The 16,869-nt window shown below is 39.4% G+C and overlaps 1 protein-coding gene across 1 annotated transcript in view; it reads right to left on the reverse strand.

The window, feature by feature from the left end:
* Positions 1 to 16,869, reverse strand: part of Acbd6 (acyl-CoA binding domain containing 6) — a 144,631-nt gene that overhangs the window by 75,061 nt on the left and 52,701 nt on the right. The window contains exons 5-6 of the mRNA XM_059280606.1: positions 13,263 to 13,368; positions 2,683 to 2,772 (exon numbers count right to left, since the gene is read on the reverse strand). Of these exons, the coding sequence (XP_059136589.1) occupies positions 2,683 to 2,772; positions 13,263 to 13,368 (196 nt within the window). The remainder of the gene's footprint in view (positions 1 to 2,682; positions 2,773 to 13,262; positions 13,369 to 16,869) is intronic.

The following is a 16,869-nucleotide window of genomic DNA, read 5'->3' on the forward strand; positions in this document are numbered from 1 at the left end:
ATATTGATTTTCTTTTTTGGCAACCAATAGGCCAGTCAATAATAATATTGTTTAAGAAAGATTGAGTCATGAGGGAGATGAACCTTTCCATCCATTTATTACGTTTGCATTGTCTGTATTTGAAAAGCGCTTTCAATAACAAAACCAACAGAGAAGCGGCAGTGAGTGGGAAAGCTACCCCAGACCTAATCTGTGGAAGCCCTCTGACTTGGAAGCATGTTATCAACTCAGACGACAGAGCCAACAGCATTCCCATTAACGGGCACTAGATAGATCAGATTATAACCATCAAGAACAAAGTTAAAGAGAGGATAGGAGCGACATCAAGTGACACGTGAATGCAGGGGCAAGGAAGACACTGCCAGGCACCATGCCATCCTAACAATTTATCCTAAAACCCACATGGAACCTCAGCTCTGCACAAAACTAGCGTTCAGTCAACAGTGCTCTAGAAAGCCACACAAGGCGGGGTTTGGGACTGTCTGCTTTGTCCTATCCCAACAACAGAACTGGCCAAAAAAAGCTCAGACAATGCCTAACGTGGGAACATTTTCCTTTAAATCACCCTGAAACTCTTTACAATCATGTAAAGACATGAATACACCCACGGGTTCCTGCTGTTCGCTTTAACTTAGTGGCAGTAGTGGTTCAGGAAGGTGAGAATAAAATGACGACTTCTAACATTTACAAACAGTGAAGCAAAACTGTAGAAAAAAATCCCAAATGAACAGCGATGACACTGTCTTGTCCAACGTTAAATCAGTTGAAGCTATGCTTGTAGCTAGAGTTTTCCTGCCTGGCCCACAGTCAGGACAAACTCTATCACCTGCCAGTCCCACAGCCGCTCAAACCCGACCAAGTAAACACAGAGATTTATATTGCTTACAAACTGTATGGCCGTGGCAGGCTTCTTGCTAACTGTTCTTACAGCTTAAATTAATCCATTTCTATAAATCTATACCTTGCCACGTGGCTCGTGGCTTACCGGCATCCTCACATGCTGTTTGTCATCATGGTGGCTGGCAGTGTCTCTCACTCAGCTTTCCACTTCCCAGCTTTATTCTCCTCCTTGTCCTGCCTATACTTTCTGCCTGGCTACTGGCCAATCAGTGTTTTATTTACCAACCAATCAGAGCAATACATTTGCCATACAAAACATCCCACAGCATATGCTCTTGAAAGGGCGTGACCCAAGAACATACAGACACACAGACTCACGGGATGGAGGACAAGTCCAGGAACAGACTGAAATGAGGACCAGATATACGGTAAGGAAGACGCTGCAAGTCACAAGAAGCAAAAAGGATTATTCAATGAACATTAGAACAACCTGCTCGACATCTGGAAAAAATAAAATCTCTATTAACATATACAAGACACAGGGTAATCTCGATGGCTCAAAGAAACCATGAAACGGAGAAAGTCCCAGAAGAGAGCATGAGGAACAGCTTTAACATGTCATATGCACACTAAAACTTTGTCTTGATACATAAAACATTTCTAAAATCTTTTAAAATTATCAATCTAATAATATATTAGGCAAAGGACATGAACAAATGGTTCATAAAGTGAAATATAAACTTTAAGATATACCAAAGGAGTCACGCAGTGGTGGCACATGCCTTTAATACCAGCGCTTGGGAGGCAGAGACAGGCCTAGCCTTGTCTACAGAGTAAGTTTCAGGATAGCCAGGACTACACAGAGAAATATTGTCTCAACAAAACAAACAAACATGAATGCATGCGCGCGCGCGCGCGCGCACACACACACACACACACACACACACACACACACACACACACACACGAAGCTCAGCACTGCTTAGTCATTAGGGAAAGGTACATCAAAATCCTATCACGATGAGGTAAAGTTCCATCCATTAGGATGATATTTAAGAAGGAAGGGAAAATAAGGATGAGTGAAGTTGGCAGTCACAAACACTGGTGGTGGGGTGTAAAATGGTACAACTCCTATAGGAAATACTTCAGAGCCGGGTGGTGGTGGTGGTGGTGGTGGTGGTGGTGGTGGTGGTGGTGGTGGTGCACGCCTTTAATGCCAGCACTTGGGAGGCAGAGGCAAGGTGGATCTCTGAGTTTGAGCCGGCCAGGTCTACAGATTGAGTTCCAGGACAGCCTGAGCACACAGAGAAACCCTGTCTCCAAAAACCAAAAACCAAACAAATAAACAAACAAAAAAAAAAAAAAAAGAAAGAAAAAGAAAAAAGAAAGGAAAACAAGCAGATTAGTGGCTGCAAGGTTTGGGGCGTGAGGAAAGCAGAAGTAAGTGTGTAAGTGCTACAGGATCTCCCACTGGACGATGGCAACACTGTGGAGCTCTACAGCATGGCCTGTGGTGACATTTGCCTTAAGACATCTAATCTCATAAATTTCCTTACAAAAATTTTACTTCAGGTTTTGTCTGTTTGTTTGTTTTTAAGCTCCTTTTTAGGGGCTGGAGTGATGGTTACGATCACTGGCTGCTTTTCCAGAGGACAGAGGTTGGATTCCCAAGGCCCACAACCCTACTCCGTCTCAGAGGATCCAGTACCCTCTTCTGGCCTCCCTGGGCACACATGTATTCATAGACATACACACAGGCAAAACACCCATACACATACAATACAAATGAATGAATCTTAATTAAGAAGAAGAAAAGCAAGCTCATTTTGAGGCTACTGTTACCTGACAATTAATGTCAGCTTCATACTGCAGTAAGACTGTGACCAGCTCCTTATGTCCTCGGTCACACGCCCAGTGGAGCAGAGCTCTGCCCTACAGGTAGGAGACAAAGAAGGGACTTGTTAATCTACGTGTGGGGTCATACAGAGTTCATATGCTAAGAAAGATGGGCAAACAGATATGTAAAATTGTAGATTAATTATTCTGAGGATGATATAAAATGCACTATGGGAAAGCAACAGACAAGCAACAGGAAGCCCCAAATTTTACTTCTGATCTATCACACATAAGCCTAGTAACTTCTTTGATCTAATCAATTTCCTTACCTGAATAATGGTAAATCAATAATATGAGCTGGGCTGGCAAAATGGCTTAGCCCATAAAGATGCCCGCTACCAAGCCTGATGACCTGAGATCCATTTCCAGGATCTACAAGATGGAAGAGAACCGACTGTGGCAAGCTGTTCTTGGATCTCTGTGCAGGTGTACATGTGTGCACATACATGCACAAATAAATACATAAAATGTAATAAGAATATTTGTTGAATGAATAAGCTCACTGCTGAGCCATCTCTCCAGCCTCATGACACACTACTTTTGACTTTTACATATCAAACATTTACAATTACTATTAATGTATTATTCCTGTTTTTGACTCGCAGAAAATCTTGGTGTACCTAATGAATGAAGCCTACTTGGCCCCCAAACAGACAATCCCCCAAAGTTGCAGGGTTCTTCTGAATGAATAAATGGATGATGTATGGTATAACTCTAATCTGAGGGTGACAGTGATGTCCTTATAAAGAATAAGATGCATTTCCACATTAAGCTGCAACCCCTGACTGTCACTGTAGAGAACATTTAAATATACAAAAGTTGGGACAAGGATGACTTTAAAAGGTACCCTCTAAGGTAGCTTTTCTAAACCCACCTACACTGTTTTTATCATGTAGACTCTCTTGATATATCTATTAGTTCAACTAATTGAATAAATGGCTAGGACAACCTCTTCCTTACAGATTTCTTTTTTTTTTTTATTGTTTTCACTTGTTTGATTTTCTTTTATTTACCTGTGAATATCTGTTTTCTTACACAAAATCCTAAAAAAATTTTGCACACATAAAATTATAAAAGAGGGGAATAAAAGTTTGGAAATGTGGGCAAATCAGCCTTGTATGGTGGTACATGCCTTTAGTCCCTGCACTAGAGAAGCAGAGACAGGCTGATTTCTGTGAGTTCAAGGCCAGACTGGTCTACATGGTAAACTCCAGGATAGACAGGCCTATGCAGAGAGACCCTGTCTCAAAAAAGAAGAAAGAACAAGAAGGAAAGAGGAGGAGGAGGAAGAGGACGAGGAGGAAGAGAAGAAGAAAAGGAAGAATCAGATCATTAGTTCTACCTTTATTCAGAGTAGGTATGAAGTTCAACTATTGATAAGGATCACTGCATAATTACAGTGTGTGGCATGCTTCCGTAGCATACATATGAGAACTATTTCATAGTAGGAAAACTTAATACTATGTACTTTTGTGCATAGTTATGGTGTGTGGCATGCTTCCGTAGCATACATATGAGAACTATATCACAATGGGAAAATTTAATACTACGTACTTTTACAACAAGACGGATAGGTAATTTCTACTTCTCAAGCAGGCTTCTGATTTTTCATTAGGTCTGACCCAATCATGTTTCACCAACTAATGCTGAACTGTGAATCCTTCGCTGTTCTGATGGCAGAGTAGATGAGCAACACTTCCACCATTAATGGGGGTTATATTTTCAATCTGTCACATGTGGTGCCAAAATTTACTTTAGGGGAAACACCTGTGACTGGACCTCAGGGGTGAGTTTCCAGAAAGATGGCACACAGTCATGTTTTAAGAAGGATGATGCACTTGCAGACATTTGCACTATGCTTTTTAATACATGTTCTGACCTGCAATGTAATTAATTTTTGTAACACATTATTTTAATGGTACACTAATTAACCTTGAATTAGAATAAATTCTCTGACAATGACTTTGTAGAAGTGCTAGAGATCCACATTAAGACCACCTAGTGATTAATACTTATACAGTATTAAAAAGCTAAGAAACCAAGAGTAGGAGTAAACATTTACAGACAACAAAACAAGGCAGGCTTTGGGGTTTCCACCTTCATGATACTGTATAACTAACTGAATAAAGATCAGGACAGCAAGATGTCTAGGCCCTTGAGTTCCTCAAATTATGACGTTCCTGAAAACATGCCCTCACTTTAGATTATTTTCCAGTAATAACGTAAGCAGTAATACAGAGATGCAGCCTCACAGAGGATTATGAAAAGCTCAGGAGAGAAACACCCATGGTTTCTTCCCTTTTTCTTTGTTAACAACATCATACACAGGCCAACGGGATGCAGCCAGTGAATTATTGCAGGTACAAGATTCCCCAGGTTCTCCTTCAGGAAGAAAAGCGTGAATTAGGTATATATTAAAGCTACATTTGCTCAAAAACTTCTTCCAAGTTTATTTTGTAATTCTGTATGAGTAATTTCTTACAAATCTTTGAGCTAAGTGTATTTCTTGCTACTACAAAATACGACATATCTTTGTTTCTAGTTTTTAAAAACCTGCTGGAAAAAAATATCTTAGTAATACCTAGGAGATGAAGAGGTTATTAAAAAGGATTCTGCTGCCTTAGAATATTCTGGGTAAATTCTGTAATTCAAATCCCTAAGTGCAGGGAGGAAAAGTTCTCATCTATTAACCAATGGTGTTAACGTGACCTCCCTTAGACAGACAAATGACTGCAAAGTACTTCTCAAGTGCACAGCAGTGACTAACCTATTAAGTGGTATTGCTTTCCTACTGTCTAGAAAACAGAGTAGGTCTTAATATTTTAAACGCTTCTTTGATATCCTTAATTGTCCTAAACTATGTAGAATTTTTAAATGAGATTTTTTTCCCCTAGAGACCACAAAATTAAATGCAGATACTGAATTATGAAATGAGTATTCTTTATGGTATTTGGAGGTCAGATACAAAGTCTATGTACCCTATCTACATAGATAAAAACCACAGATTGAACAAACATGGTGACGCTACTATATGTAAGTTTTTGAGAGTTCTCCCTCTTGCCATTGTATCAAATATCTATGGTAGGGTACCATATAGTTAGGAGATGAACAGACAGATGGGATCTAATGGACATAAGGGATGCAGTGTACCAATGCAAAGAATGGGGAGTGTCCTGAGGCCAGACTGCTGCCAGACACGGCCTCTGGACGTGGACACCAACAGGAATGGGGTCATGGTAAATTGGAACTTCCACATTACAGACAGTGGGAAACTGACAACACAATAGACCTGTCCAGGAGAAGCTTGCTGCAGGAGGGCTGAGGACCCCTGGGCTGGCGAGAAGGCTGGGGACACAGGTGGCTTTGGAAACCACGGTCCCTTCACAGGTGTGCTGACAAGAGGATTCAGATGGGGATTCACTGCATTTGTGGTAGCTGTAAAGGCTGACTATTGCCCAGAGTCCCAGAGTAGTAAGTGCCACTGAAGAGAGGTCCTGGAATCACCTCGTGACTTCTCTTTCATAAGAAGGTTTCTTAACTATAGCATACTAGTCCGTATGTTTGTTCTTGAAAAAATACTACTATGGCTTAATACAGTAAGTGAAAGCTTTGTTTTTGTCTTTTCTGTAACTCTTAAATAAATTTTTTTAAAAATTTAAAAAATGAGTAGGGTGGTGTCATATGCCTTTAATTCTAACACTTGGGAGGCAGCACTAGGTGGATCTCTGAGTTGAGGTCTACAGGTAGGGCTACACAGAGAAACCCTGTCTCAATAATAATAATAATAATAATAATAATAATAATAATAATAATAATAAACAACAAAATAAAGTGCAATGGCGAGAGTTTCAGTCACTGAAGGAGGTGAAAAGTTTGGAGATGGGTGAGGTGATTGGCTGCATGGAACTACCCACATAAAAACAGCAGCAATAGTAAATTATGTTATGTGTAGTCTATTACAATTTAAGGAATAAGATGTTAAGATGTCCAAGTTCATATGAGTTAAGCTACTTTTGTTATTTCCTGATTCTGTATTAAGTATGAGTTTCTGATTGATGATTGTAGCCATTTTGCTAATGAAAATTACAGCCACTGATTTTTCAATGGCATTGTCTGTATCAATACAAATATGTATAGTTAGGGAGTAAGTAATATATTTCTCAATCAGTATGAAAAACAAAGTCCCTTCAAAATTTTTACGGGCACTGTTTTTCTTCTTTTCCTTTCCAAATCTTAAACTTAGCTTCAGTACAAAGGCTACTTAAATCTTTATTTTTCTGCTGGGTCAATACTGTCAGTTTTATCATATTTTTCAAGCAGTTTCTTGAGCCAAAAGTGTATATTACATTATATTATGCCATGAGCCACAGATTTAAAATAGAGCAAGGGGAAGGAATGGGGTCAACAGAAAGGTGATCTTCAAAATAGTCAAAAGAATCAAGACATATAGAAAGTAGCTAAATGATATCAATATGGCTTTGAAGGTCAGAAGGAAAAGAAACTCACTAAGGCAGCAGGTTGGAGAAAGTACAGAAAACCAAGAACGGTGTGAGCACATGAAATTAATGTAGGACCTGCTCTGAGAAAATGTCCTTTACTTTGCTAGTACATTGCTACTTGTATTCTAAATTAAACTCAAATTACTGTAAAGATTTAAAATACTATTTAATGTCATCGGTAAATATTACTTAGTGTTTATTTATGGGACTTATCTGAGAAATAATTTGAAAGGCAAGGATTATATAATTTGTGCCCAATTTCATAGTAATTTGCTTATACTATAAATATACTTTACAAATTATTTACACCTTCTTTCCCCCTTAAAAGATACTTTCTTGATTCAGCTCAGGCGGGTGCAAGTCACCCACAGCCCAAACTGGGTCCTTAAGCTGAATGGATGGCATGGGTGAAGAGGAGCTGGCTCCACCCGTCCGTCGCCTGAGCAGGGCAGCCCCAGACTCCTGGCTTGAGAAGCTCAACTAACCCCCAGGCCCATAGCTGGGCCTTGGATTGGCCCACCCTAACATCTACTCCATCTATGACCTGCTGGAGCTTGTGAAGGGACTGGTCCTGTGAAATGATACCCAAAGGATCTGAGAGGAACTCTGGTGAGGATCCAGTGATGATGGTGTACCAGAAACCAGAGACCCTGAAACAGACTAATGACTCTTGCAATGAGCATTTGCTAGTAAAGCTGAATGGACAAAAGGGTATACTTGGTGACACACTGTGGCTCCCAATGCCACCAGGACTAATGAAGATGTATTGGAAAGGCAGGAAAGATGGAGGATCGAAGATGGTTTTTTTTTGTACCGGGGTGGGTAGGGGAGGTGTTTTTTATTGTTGTTGTTTTTCTTTCTTTGTTTGCTCATTTTGGTTTGGTTTGATTTTTTTTTTTAATTTTCTTTTGGGGGGCATTGCAGGAGTGATGGGAAGATATGGAGAGACTGGGAGGTGAGCTACCTGTATTAGAGTGCATGATATGAAATTCCCAAAGATTCAATAAAGAAATTATGTAAAATAAAAAAAAAAGATATTTTTTCTTTCTTTTCTTTTCTTTTTTTTTTTTTTTTTTTGAGACAGGGTTTCTCTGTGTAGTTTTGGTGCCTGTCCTGGATCTTGCTCTATAGACCGGGCTGGCCTCCAACTCACAGAGATCTGCCTGGCTCTGCCTCCCAAGTGCTGGGATTAAAGGCCTGGGCCACCACCGCCCAGCCAAGATATCTTCTTGAAGCTGGAGGGACAGCGCAAAGGTTAAGAGCACTTCCTGCTCTTCCAGAGGACTCAAGTTTGGTTCTTTGTACCCTCACTGGGTATCTCTCAAGTGCCTGTAACTCCAGCTCCAGGGGATCTGATGCCCTTTCCTGGCCTCCAAAGACATCACTATGCACTCACATAGTCACAGATGCACATACACATAAATAAAACTAACAGTAAATCTTTGTTGAAAATAAGGTATTTTCTTGGAATAATTGTGAATGCTTAGCATATGTGAAGAACTATAGCAAAATGGTCAAATATAAAACCTGAACCAGTATATGAAATGAAGACCAGTCTTACGACACTCACTCCTCCATGTTTTTCTTCATATTGTCCAGTTCCAAACAGTTGCAGATATTAAAATTATAGTTAAATTTGTAATTTAAATCATAAAGCCCATGTTGTTATAAACACCTGATAGAAAAACTTCCTGAGTAGAAGGAATAACGACAAGACCTTTCCTCTTACGTAAAATAACACCCCTTAATTATGCCAACTAGAAAGACCATGTTATTTTCTCAAATTAGAAATATATGTTTTGGACTGGGTGGTGGTGGCACATGCCTTTAATCCCAGAACTTGGGAGGCAGAGGCAGGCAGATCTCTGAGAGTTCAAGACCAGCCTGCTGGTCTACAAAGCGAGTTCCAGAACATCCATGGCTATTACACAGAGAAACCTTGTCTCAAAAAACCAAAAATAAGAAAAAAGAAAAAAAAAAAAAAAAAAAAAGAAAGTCATGCCTTAGGTAGTGGATTTTATCACATTTCATTGTATACACATATGAAATTCTCAAACAATAAAGAAAGACCTTGAAAAAAGAATGTATGCCTTGGGCTGAAAGTGCAGCCCAAAGTCTAGTATATGAAAGGCCCTGGGTTCAACCACACAGCAGAACAAAAAACTAAAAGGAAAGGAAGGGAACAAACACTGCTTATTGAAAGGCATTTCACATAGATCTGTCCTTACATGATGATGGTCAGGTCCAAACATCTGCAGCTCAGGAAATGATTAATAAATTTATAATAATTTAACAATTTCTTGTGTCATTTTAATGCATGATAGTTCACATTATGCATTCTTTTCACTCTATGACTATAATTAAGGTTATATAGCTCACAGCACATTTTACATGTAATAAATTTAATTTTTAGTCACATAAGGGCAAGACTAAAATTGTTTGAACCTGTTAGTGAATATTTTCAATCAAATGATAAAGGTAATGTTATCTCCAGAAATCTTATACAATTTGTACAGAAATGCCCTAAGTTCAAACATTAGAAACATAAATAGGCTGTCCTTTCCATACTAAACATTCTTCTTGACTCAGAAGCACAATTCTGAGGGTATACACTTTCAGTCTATCAAGACTCACCGAACGATTCTACCTGTTAGAGCTTTAAGTGCCATGAAGTACTGTAATTTATTTCATTTAGGATGTCAAATTTGATTCTGATTTTAAGCTTCAGCTCCCCATGTTCTTAAATTAATTCATACAAATCCCTGATTGATAATAAAGGGCCTGCCATCAGTATTCAAAGCTCAGCCCACACTGTCATGGCTGAGAAGGCAGAAATCTGCTTGGAGCAATGAGAGAACCCAACTGAATTCTTGGTGTCTCAGTCTATGAATGTGTAAGCACTTCATCTGTTCGTGGAAACACAACGTTCTGGCGGGCTGGGGTAACAGCAGCTGCGTGGGGAGCTGAGCAATGCTGCACCGAACGCTGAACGGTCAGGCAACAGCTTCCAACTTCTTGTTGTTCCACCAACACAAATTTATGTTATTTAGTATAAGCTGCTTCTGTTCTAGGCACTTATTCTAACTCGCCAATCATCTTTGCAGAGGTCACATAAGGGTAGGACCTCACAACCATATAGGAGGAAAGAAGACAGGGAGGAAGGAAGGGGGGAAGGAAGGGAGGGTTGCTGTGGCTGCAAACCCTAAGATGAGCAGGGCCAGCTGAGTAAGTTTCTCCTGCTTCCTTTATCCTTCCTAGGTCCAAGGTGACACAGGTGAGAATGCTCTCTCTGCTGGAGCGGAGTCCCACCCGAGTCCCATCCGGCAGCTGTCTGTATCAGAAAGGCACATGCGCATCTCTGAATGCTAGCTCTTGCTTGTGAAATAAGGATGACTCTACTATAAAAGATTCCTGTGAACACGGCAGAGTAAAGAGCAAAGTGCTCTGCAGACTCTAACAGACACCGTGTAAAGTACTATTAGTTGAAAGATAAAAATATTAATGGGGTCATATGGCACATGAATACTTCCCAATGGAAAACGATCTTGAAAAGTTAGTTCCTTCATTTATTTCTTCATTTTACTCTCACTTTTCATTCATATTAAGGATAACTAACAAAGTTGAAAATTATGCATACCTTACTGCGTTAGGTACGATTTACACACAGATATTAACTCACTAATACTCAAAGTGATCCTAAGGCATGTCTGTTACCTCCATCTACTTATTGGGAAACTGAGGCAGAGTCAATCAACATGGGTTATGCAGCTGAAGCGACAGAACCAGGACTTGAACCCGTGCAGTCGAGCCTTCATCATTACTCCATCTACCATCGCTACCTAGTCATTCATTAGTTCATTAACTAGTCAGGGAGTATGCTGAGAACTTTGATAGAGTGTCAAACCATTTACACTTTTAAAGGAAGCTACAAAAAGAAATGGTCCACAAAAATAGGAAAATAAATAACAAAAGAGAAAGGTATGAAGGAGATGCTCCAGGAAATCAGGGAAGTAAACTATAAAAGAAAAAGTCACAGGACCCAGAAAACATGAAGCCAGGTAAAGAAAGAAGAGAAATTCCAAAACAGTAACACAGAAAAGGCCCAGGAGAACATCCACACAGAGATCAAGACATCAACTAGTGCAGACTGGGGATCAAGAAGGAAGGGCCACCCCAGAGGGACACACCAAGACAAATGGCCTGGGAACTCTCTGGTGAGTGTAGCGAGAGGCGAGAACTCATAATAGGAACAGAGAAAACTAAGGCAGTGGAAAATAAATATAGATAAAACTACTGACTTTCAGAAGAACAAAATGTTGCTCCATGGTAAGTAGGTATTACCATGCAGTTATAGAATCATCAGTTCTCTTTTCCACCCTTGCCTTGCTGGTTGATAATCAGAACAAACACCCCACTGAAACAGACCTTGGTCTTATGACTTGTTTTGGCCAAAAGAATGTAGGGTGATAAAAGAAAACGTTAATGTACTTGGTGTGTGTATGGAGAGGGATGTCTGGTTATGCCTCGTTTAGTTTCTATACCAGAGTATCTAACTCATTGCTCTTTTACCTTTGGGAAAAAAAAGGCAAATGAAATCAAGAGGAGCTGGATCCAAATAAAGCTGCTAGAACCTAGCAAGAGGCCTCAACTAATCCCAAGTCCTTCTGAAATATTAGAAAGACAAACGTCAAACAGGAAACAAAGTAAAATAATATCAGAATATGGGAAATGTTATCATCCATGACAAGATGGTGATATAAGCAAGAAATTATAAGCTACTGAACCTTGGGAGCTGTTTGTTATTGTAGCAAAAGTTGATTGATACACATAGTTCAGTCCATAGCTCAACAATGAGCAGTACTTACAGAGTATAACATAAGCACCAATTCAATATTCAACCAGAAAGCTGAAATTTAAATATGTGTCATAATGATATTAAGAGGGCAGAGAAAGAGAGGAAGATGATTAAAACAGGTAAACAAAATATAAAACAGAAAGAACTCGGACATAAAAAAGACAAAAGTCTATTGTTTAGCATCATATATGTAAATTACAAAAGAAGCAAAATTAAAAGAATTCAAAGTTTTTGCCTCAAGCAAGCTAGAATCAAATGTAGTACTGTAATTTACACTTTCAATTCCAGAAGTCATAGACAGTCTAGTACAGGGAAGATGTTTCTCAAAGATGAGACATTAAAGACTATCCGCATACAGAGCTCTCGATGACCCACAAATGACTATCGGCACACTCAACAGATCACCCGTGAACACTGTCTTCCTAACATCTGTCATGTTTTAGCCATCTCATGTCAGACCCCCATTTTTGTTGTTTTGTTAGTGCCAAGGATGGAACTCAGGGCCTTGTACACGCTCGATAAACCCTGTATGAGCACACCACACCTCCAGGGCCCCTGCGACCATGCCCACGTTCATCTACAGAACCGTAAAGTAACAATAAGTCATTAAAAGTTAACTAGCCAATTTTATTCTTTTGTTAACCATAATTCAACTTTATATATGTATGCAGCAACTTTATATACAAAATAAATTGCAAAGTGATATAGCCTACAAAATAATTTAGTGTAGGGTCCATTTAAATAGTGGGCCAGCATTTAATTTACTAGGTTAATCAAAATTCTGCAACAGATTTCCAAAAATATTTCTGTAGAAAAATCCACTTCCCAATACACGTATTTACGGTGTAACAGAAAACATTACAATCAGCGAGAACCTGCTGTCACCTGTGAGTCCCACTCTCCTTTTAGACAGAAAATGGAAGTTACTTGGCTGTGGCAAGTTTTAGCTCCTAACTTTTACAACGTAAAGTGCACTGGAAACAGACACAGTTTCTTGACTCAGGATGATGCTCTCTGAGATGCCCTTAGCCATACCCTACTTGGATTCGCAGCTGAGAGGCACAGCAGTTAGAAATGGCATTGGGGTGGAGCCAAAGCATAAGAAAAACTAACCTGCCAGCCCAAAACATCCATTCACCAGAAATCAAAATAATGGGGCTTGTTTTTCATACCTCTTCATCTTCCATATTCACGTCCACACTTTTCGATTTGATGGCTTTGGTTATATGGTCAATGTTGTTTTCCCTGCAGTAATCAAATATGTTTTTGTCTTCTTCCCTAATTAGAGTGAAAAAAAAAAAAAAGCTGTTTGTCTTACTGGATAAAACACAAAAGTTAAATATTTTTAACATAACTTGTTAAATGTGCTGCTTACATAGACATTGATGGGTTTAAAGTGACATGAAAAGTAACGGACTTTTGGTAGACTTAATATATCCAGTGTCTAAAAAGACTTAGGCAACTGTGGTCTTATAGGAAAGCCTTTACCTGTTCTCAAGTTTCACAGAGCAGCATCACGGCTCACAGTGGGTTTCTCTACCTGTCCCAGTCACTTCATATACCAATAGCACATTCTTGTGACTCGGGAATTTCAATTAGAGCACTGTAGTAACATGGCAATCTGGGGGGAACAAAAGCTAGGAGAAATGCTATTCTAAATATATTGTATATTTTTGGGGGTCTTGTATGTGTGTCATATACATTTGTTTATATATGTGTGTTCAGTGTGTAGGCACACTGAAGGTGTGAAGGTGGGTGTGCATGTGTGGATGTCCTTCTAAATTGCTCTTATTTACCTCTACACTTTGGAAGCTGAAACCCAACCATCAAGCTTATAAGGCGAGCACTTTCTCCACTGACCCATCTTCCTAGTCTTCAGTCTTTAATACAATAATCAATCTCACTTTATAGGCAAAGAGAGGTTAAACAACCTTGCAAATGATACACTTATCAAATGTAAAACAAAACAGAAACTAAACAAGCAAAAAACCCAAAGCTATGGGACTAGAGAGAGGGCTCAACATTTAAGAGTGCTTACTGCTAGCTCTTGCAGAGGATCCAAGTTCAGTTTAAAAAAAAAAAAAATTAAGCTTGAATTCACTCAGGCCAACTGATTTTGTATATGGTACACTTTCTATTATGTCATGGGCCTCCACTAGTCAGCCACAGTCCATGCCAGAATTTATAGCAGACACTTTCAGTGTGATGTCTATGAGCTCTCAGAAAACGGGCTAGATGGATGGTTCAGCAGTTAAGAATACTGGCTGATCTCCCAGTGGACCTGGGTTCAATTCCCAGCACCCACAAAGTGGCTCACAGCTGTCTCTGATTCTTGTCCCAGGGAATCCAGCACCCTCTTCTGACCTCTTCCGGCACTGCACGCATGTGATGCACAGACACACATTGAGGCAAACACATACACATAAAAAATCAATAAATAAAACCTCAAAAGATATTACACAAAATTATTCCTGTAACACATTTTTGAGCGTTTTTCTGGATCAGTGACTCATAAAATGAAAGTCCATAATATGTGGACTGAACTTTATGGACAGGTATAAAAGAATGTTTTTTCTATTCCCCAAATTAAATTAATTCAATATTTTTTGTTTCTGTTTTTGATTTTTCAAGACAGGGTTTCTCTGTGTAACCCTGGCTGTCCTGGAACTCGTTCTGTAGACCAGGCTGGCCTCAAACTCACAGATCTACCTCCCTTTGCTTCCCGAGTGCTGGAATTAAAAGTGTGTGTACCACCACTGCCTGGCTATTAATGTGTTTTATTATCTTCAAGACCTTCTCTATTCGTTTAAAAAAAAATCAAAACGACTGATGTGGAGTGAAAAGTTACTGCACTCATAGCTAACTATCTTAAAACACACTACTTTGATATCAACCATGCGAAGCCTTTCTGAAACATCCAGAGTATTTTACTGACCACCGACTACACGGAGGCCAAGGTTTTGTCAACTGCAGGTACAAGGCTAAACAAGAAAGTCTGCATTTAACCGAGATGCTACAGTCGAGATGATCAAATCTAAACTTTACTAACGCGAGGCAGAACCTGGCCTTGGGGAAGGACTAGAGGAGACTAGAAGAGAAGGTTTGCTTCCAGCTGGAGAAAGTGAGCTCAGTTTTAAGGAAGAAATCATGTCTTGTTTCACAGAAATGAAAGTGTCCTCTAGATCACTGAAGAAAATGAAAAACTGAGGCCAAAGCCTAGCTAAGTCTGGTTTTTAAAATTAGGGCTGCATATGCTACTACTTTAGGTATAATTAGCTACCAATGTCAACACTATTTCTGTTAAAAAGTAATTTCTATTTCTAATTTGGGAATAACAGGAACCCTGGGAATTAAAGGAACAACAATCTCAATGGTAAAAGAAAAGGACTGTTATCTTACGTCATACCAAAAAGTACTCTGGAAAAACTGTTTTTACTCTAAAATAATGGAGAGTTGGTGGGGTACAGAAAGGAAAACTGGAGGACACTTGGGCGACCTCCACCTGGTAATACTCAGAAGCTATGCAGAAGTGAGAGGACATTTGGGTGCTCCCTTCAGAACCCAATGCACATGCATGCCTGCACCTGAGCACTAAGAACAAGCACAACAGATACTGAATTGTTTATCTTGATTAATATCTTTTTAATGTTTATTGGATGCAATACCTATATCAATTATTTTGCTTTGGTATATGGAATCTAAAGAGCAGCAGACAGTTTAAAATCTAATACCTGTTTATAATATGCAGTTTTTACTAATAAATAGGTAAGGCAGAAGCATCTAAAATAATACTACAGGGTTAGGTATAAATTTATATAAATAGTAAAATCTTAATAAAAGCACTGCTAATGTGCTACAAATCGAGTGTCTAATATTAAAAAATTAATGATACTCCCAGTCTTACTTGTTAAATATATACATATATCAATTCTCACACCAAAGTATTATTTAATTTACTGGTGAACAAATAAACCATTTTCCCCACCCCCAACCACTTTGATTCCTGAGACAGGATCTCACTATGTCGCTCAGGCTGGCTTCAAATCTGCAATCCTCCTGCCTCAGCCTTCTAAGAGCTATATTACAGGTAATGTGCTACCATGTCTGTCACATACAAACCAAACTTTCTTTCTCCCACTGCAATGCCCTGTGAAGTCCTCCAAACAATTATTCTCTTACAGTCATACTCATCTTGAATGAGACTGCATGTGCTGTGACTCTAACCCTATGATACAATGTAGACCTTAAGAATATTAGTACATCTAATTTACCTCCCTGTCTCCTCTTTGGTGAATGGCTTTTTTCTAGCACAAGACAGAAAGTCTCTCTAAGATCACTCCAAAGATAAGGACACACCCTAATGAGAAAGAGGAATGCTGTTAAAACATGGCTACTGTTATAGTTTGAATATGCAGTATCCCCAAAAGGTTCTTGTGTTAAAGGCTTGGTTTCTGGTTGGCAGAGGTCTTGAGAGAGGCTTGCATTATGAGGGGACTAATCTTTACCAGTGGATTGACCCACTGATGAGTTCAAGCTGAATGGACCATTAAGAGGCGGGGCCTCCGTGGAGGAACTTGGAGAGGAGGATGTCTTTAGAGGAGGAGGTAAACAGCATCTTGTGACACACATTCCTGCTATCATGATTTTCAGCTTCAGGCCCATAGCAATGGAGCAAGCTGACCACGGACTGAAGCCTCTGAAGATGTGCCAAATAAATCTTGGCTCCTTTAATTTCATTTATTTCAGGTATCTTGTTACAGCAATGGGAAACTGACTAAC

Source organism: Peromyscus eremicus, chromosome 15 (assembly GCF_949786415.1).
Source record: "Peromyscus eremicus chromosome 15, PerEre_H2_v1, whole genome shotgun sequence".
NCBI lineage: Eukaryota > Metazoa > Chordata > Mammalia > Rodentia > Cricetidae > Peromyscus > Peromyscus eremicus.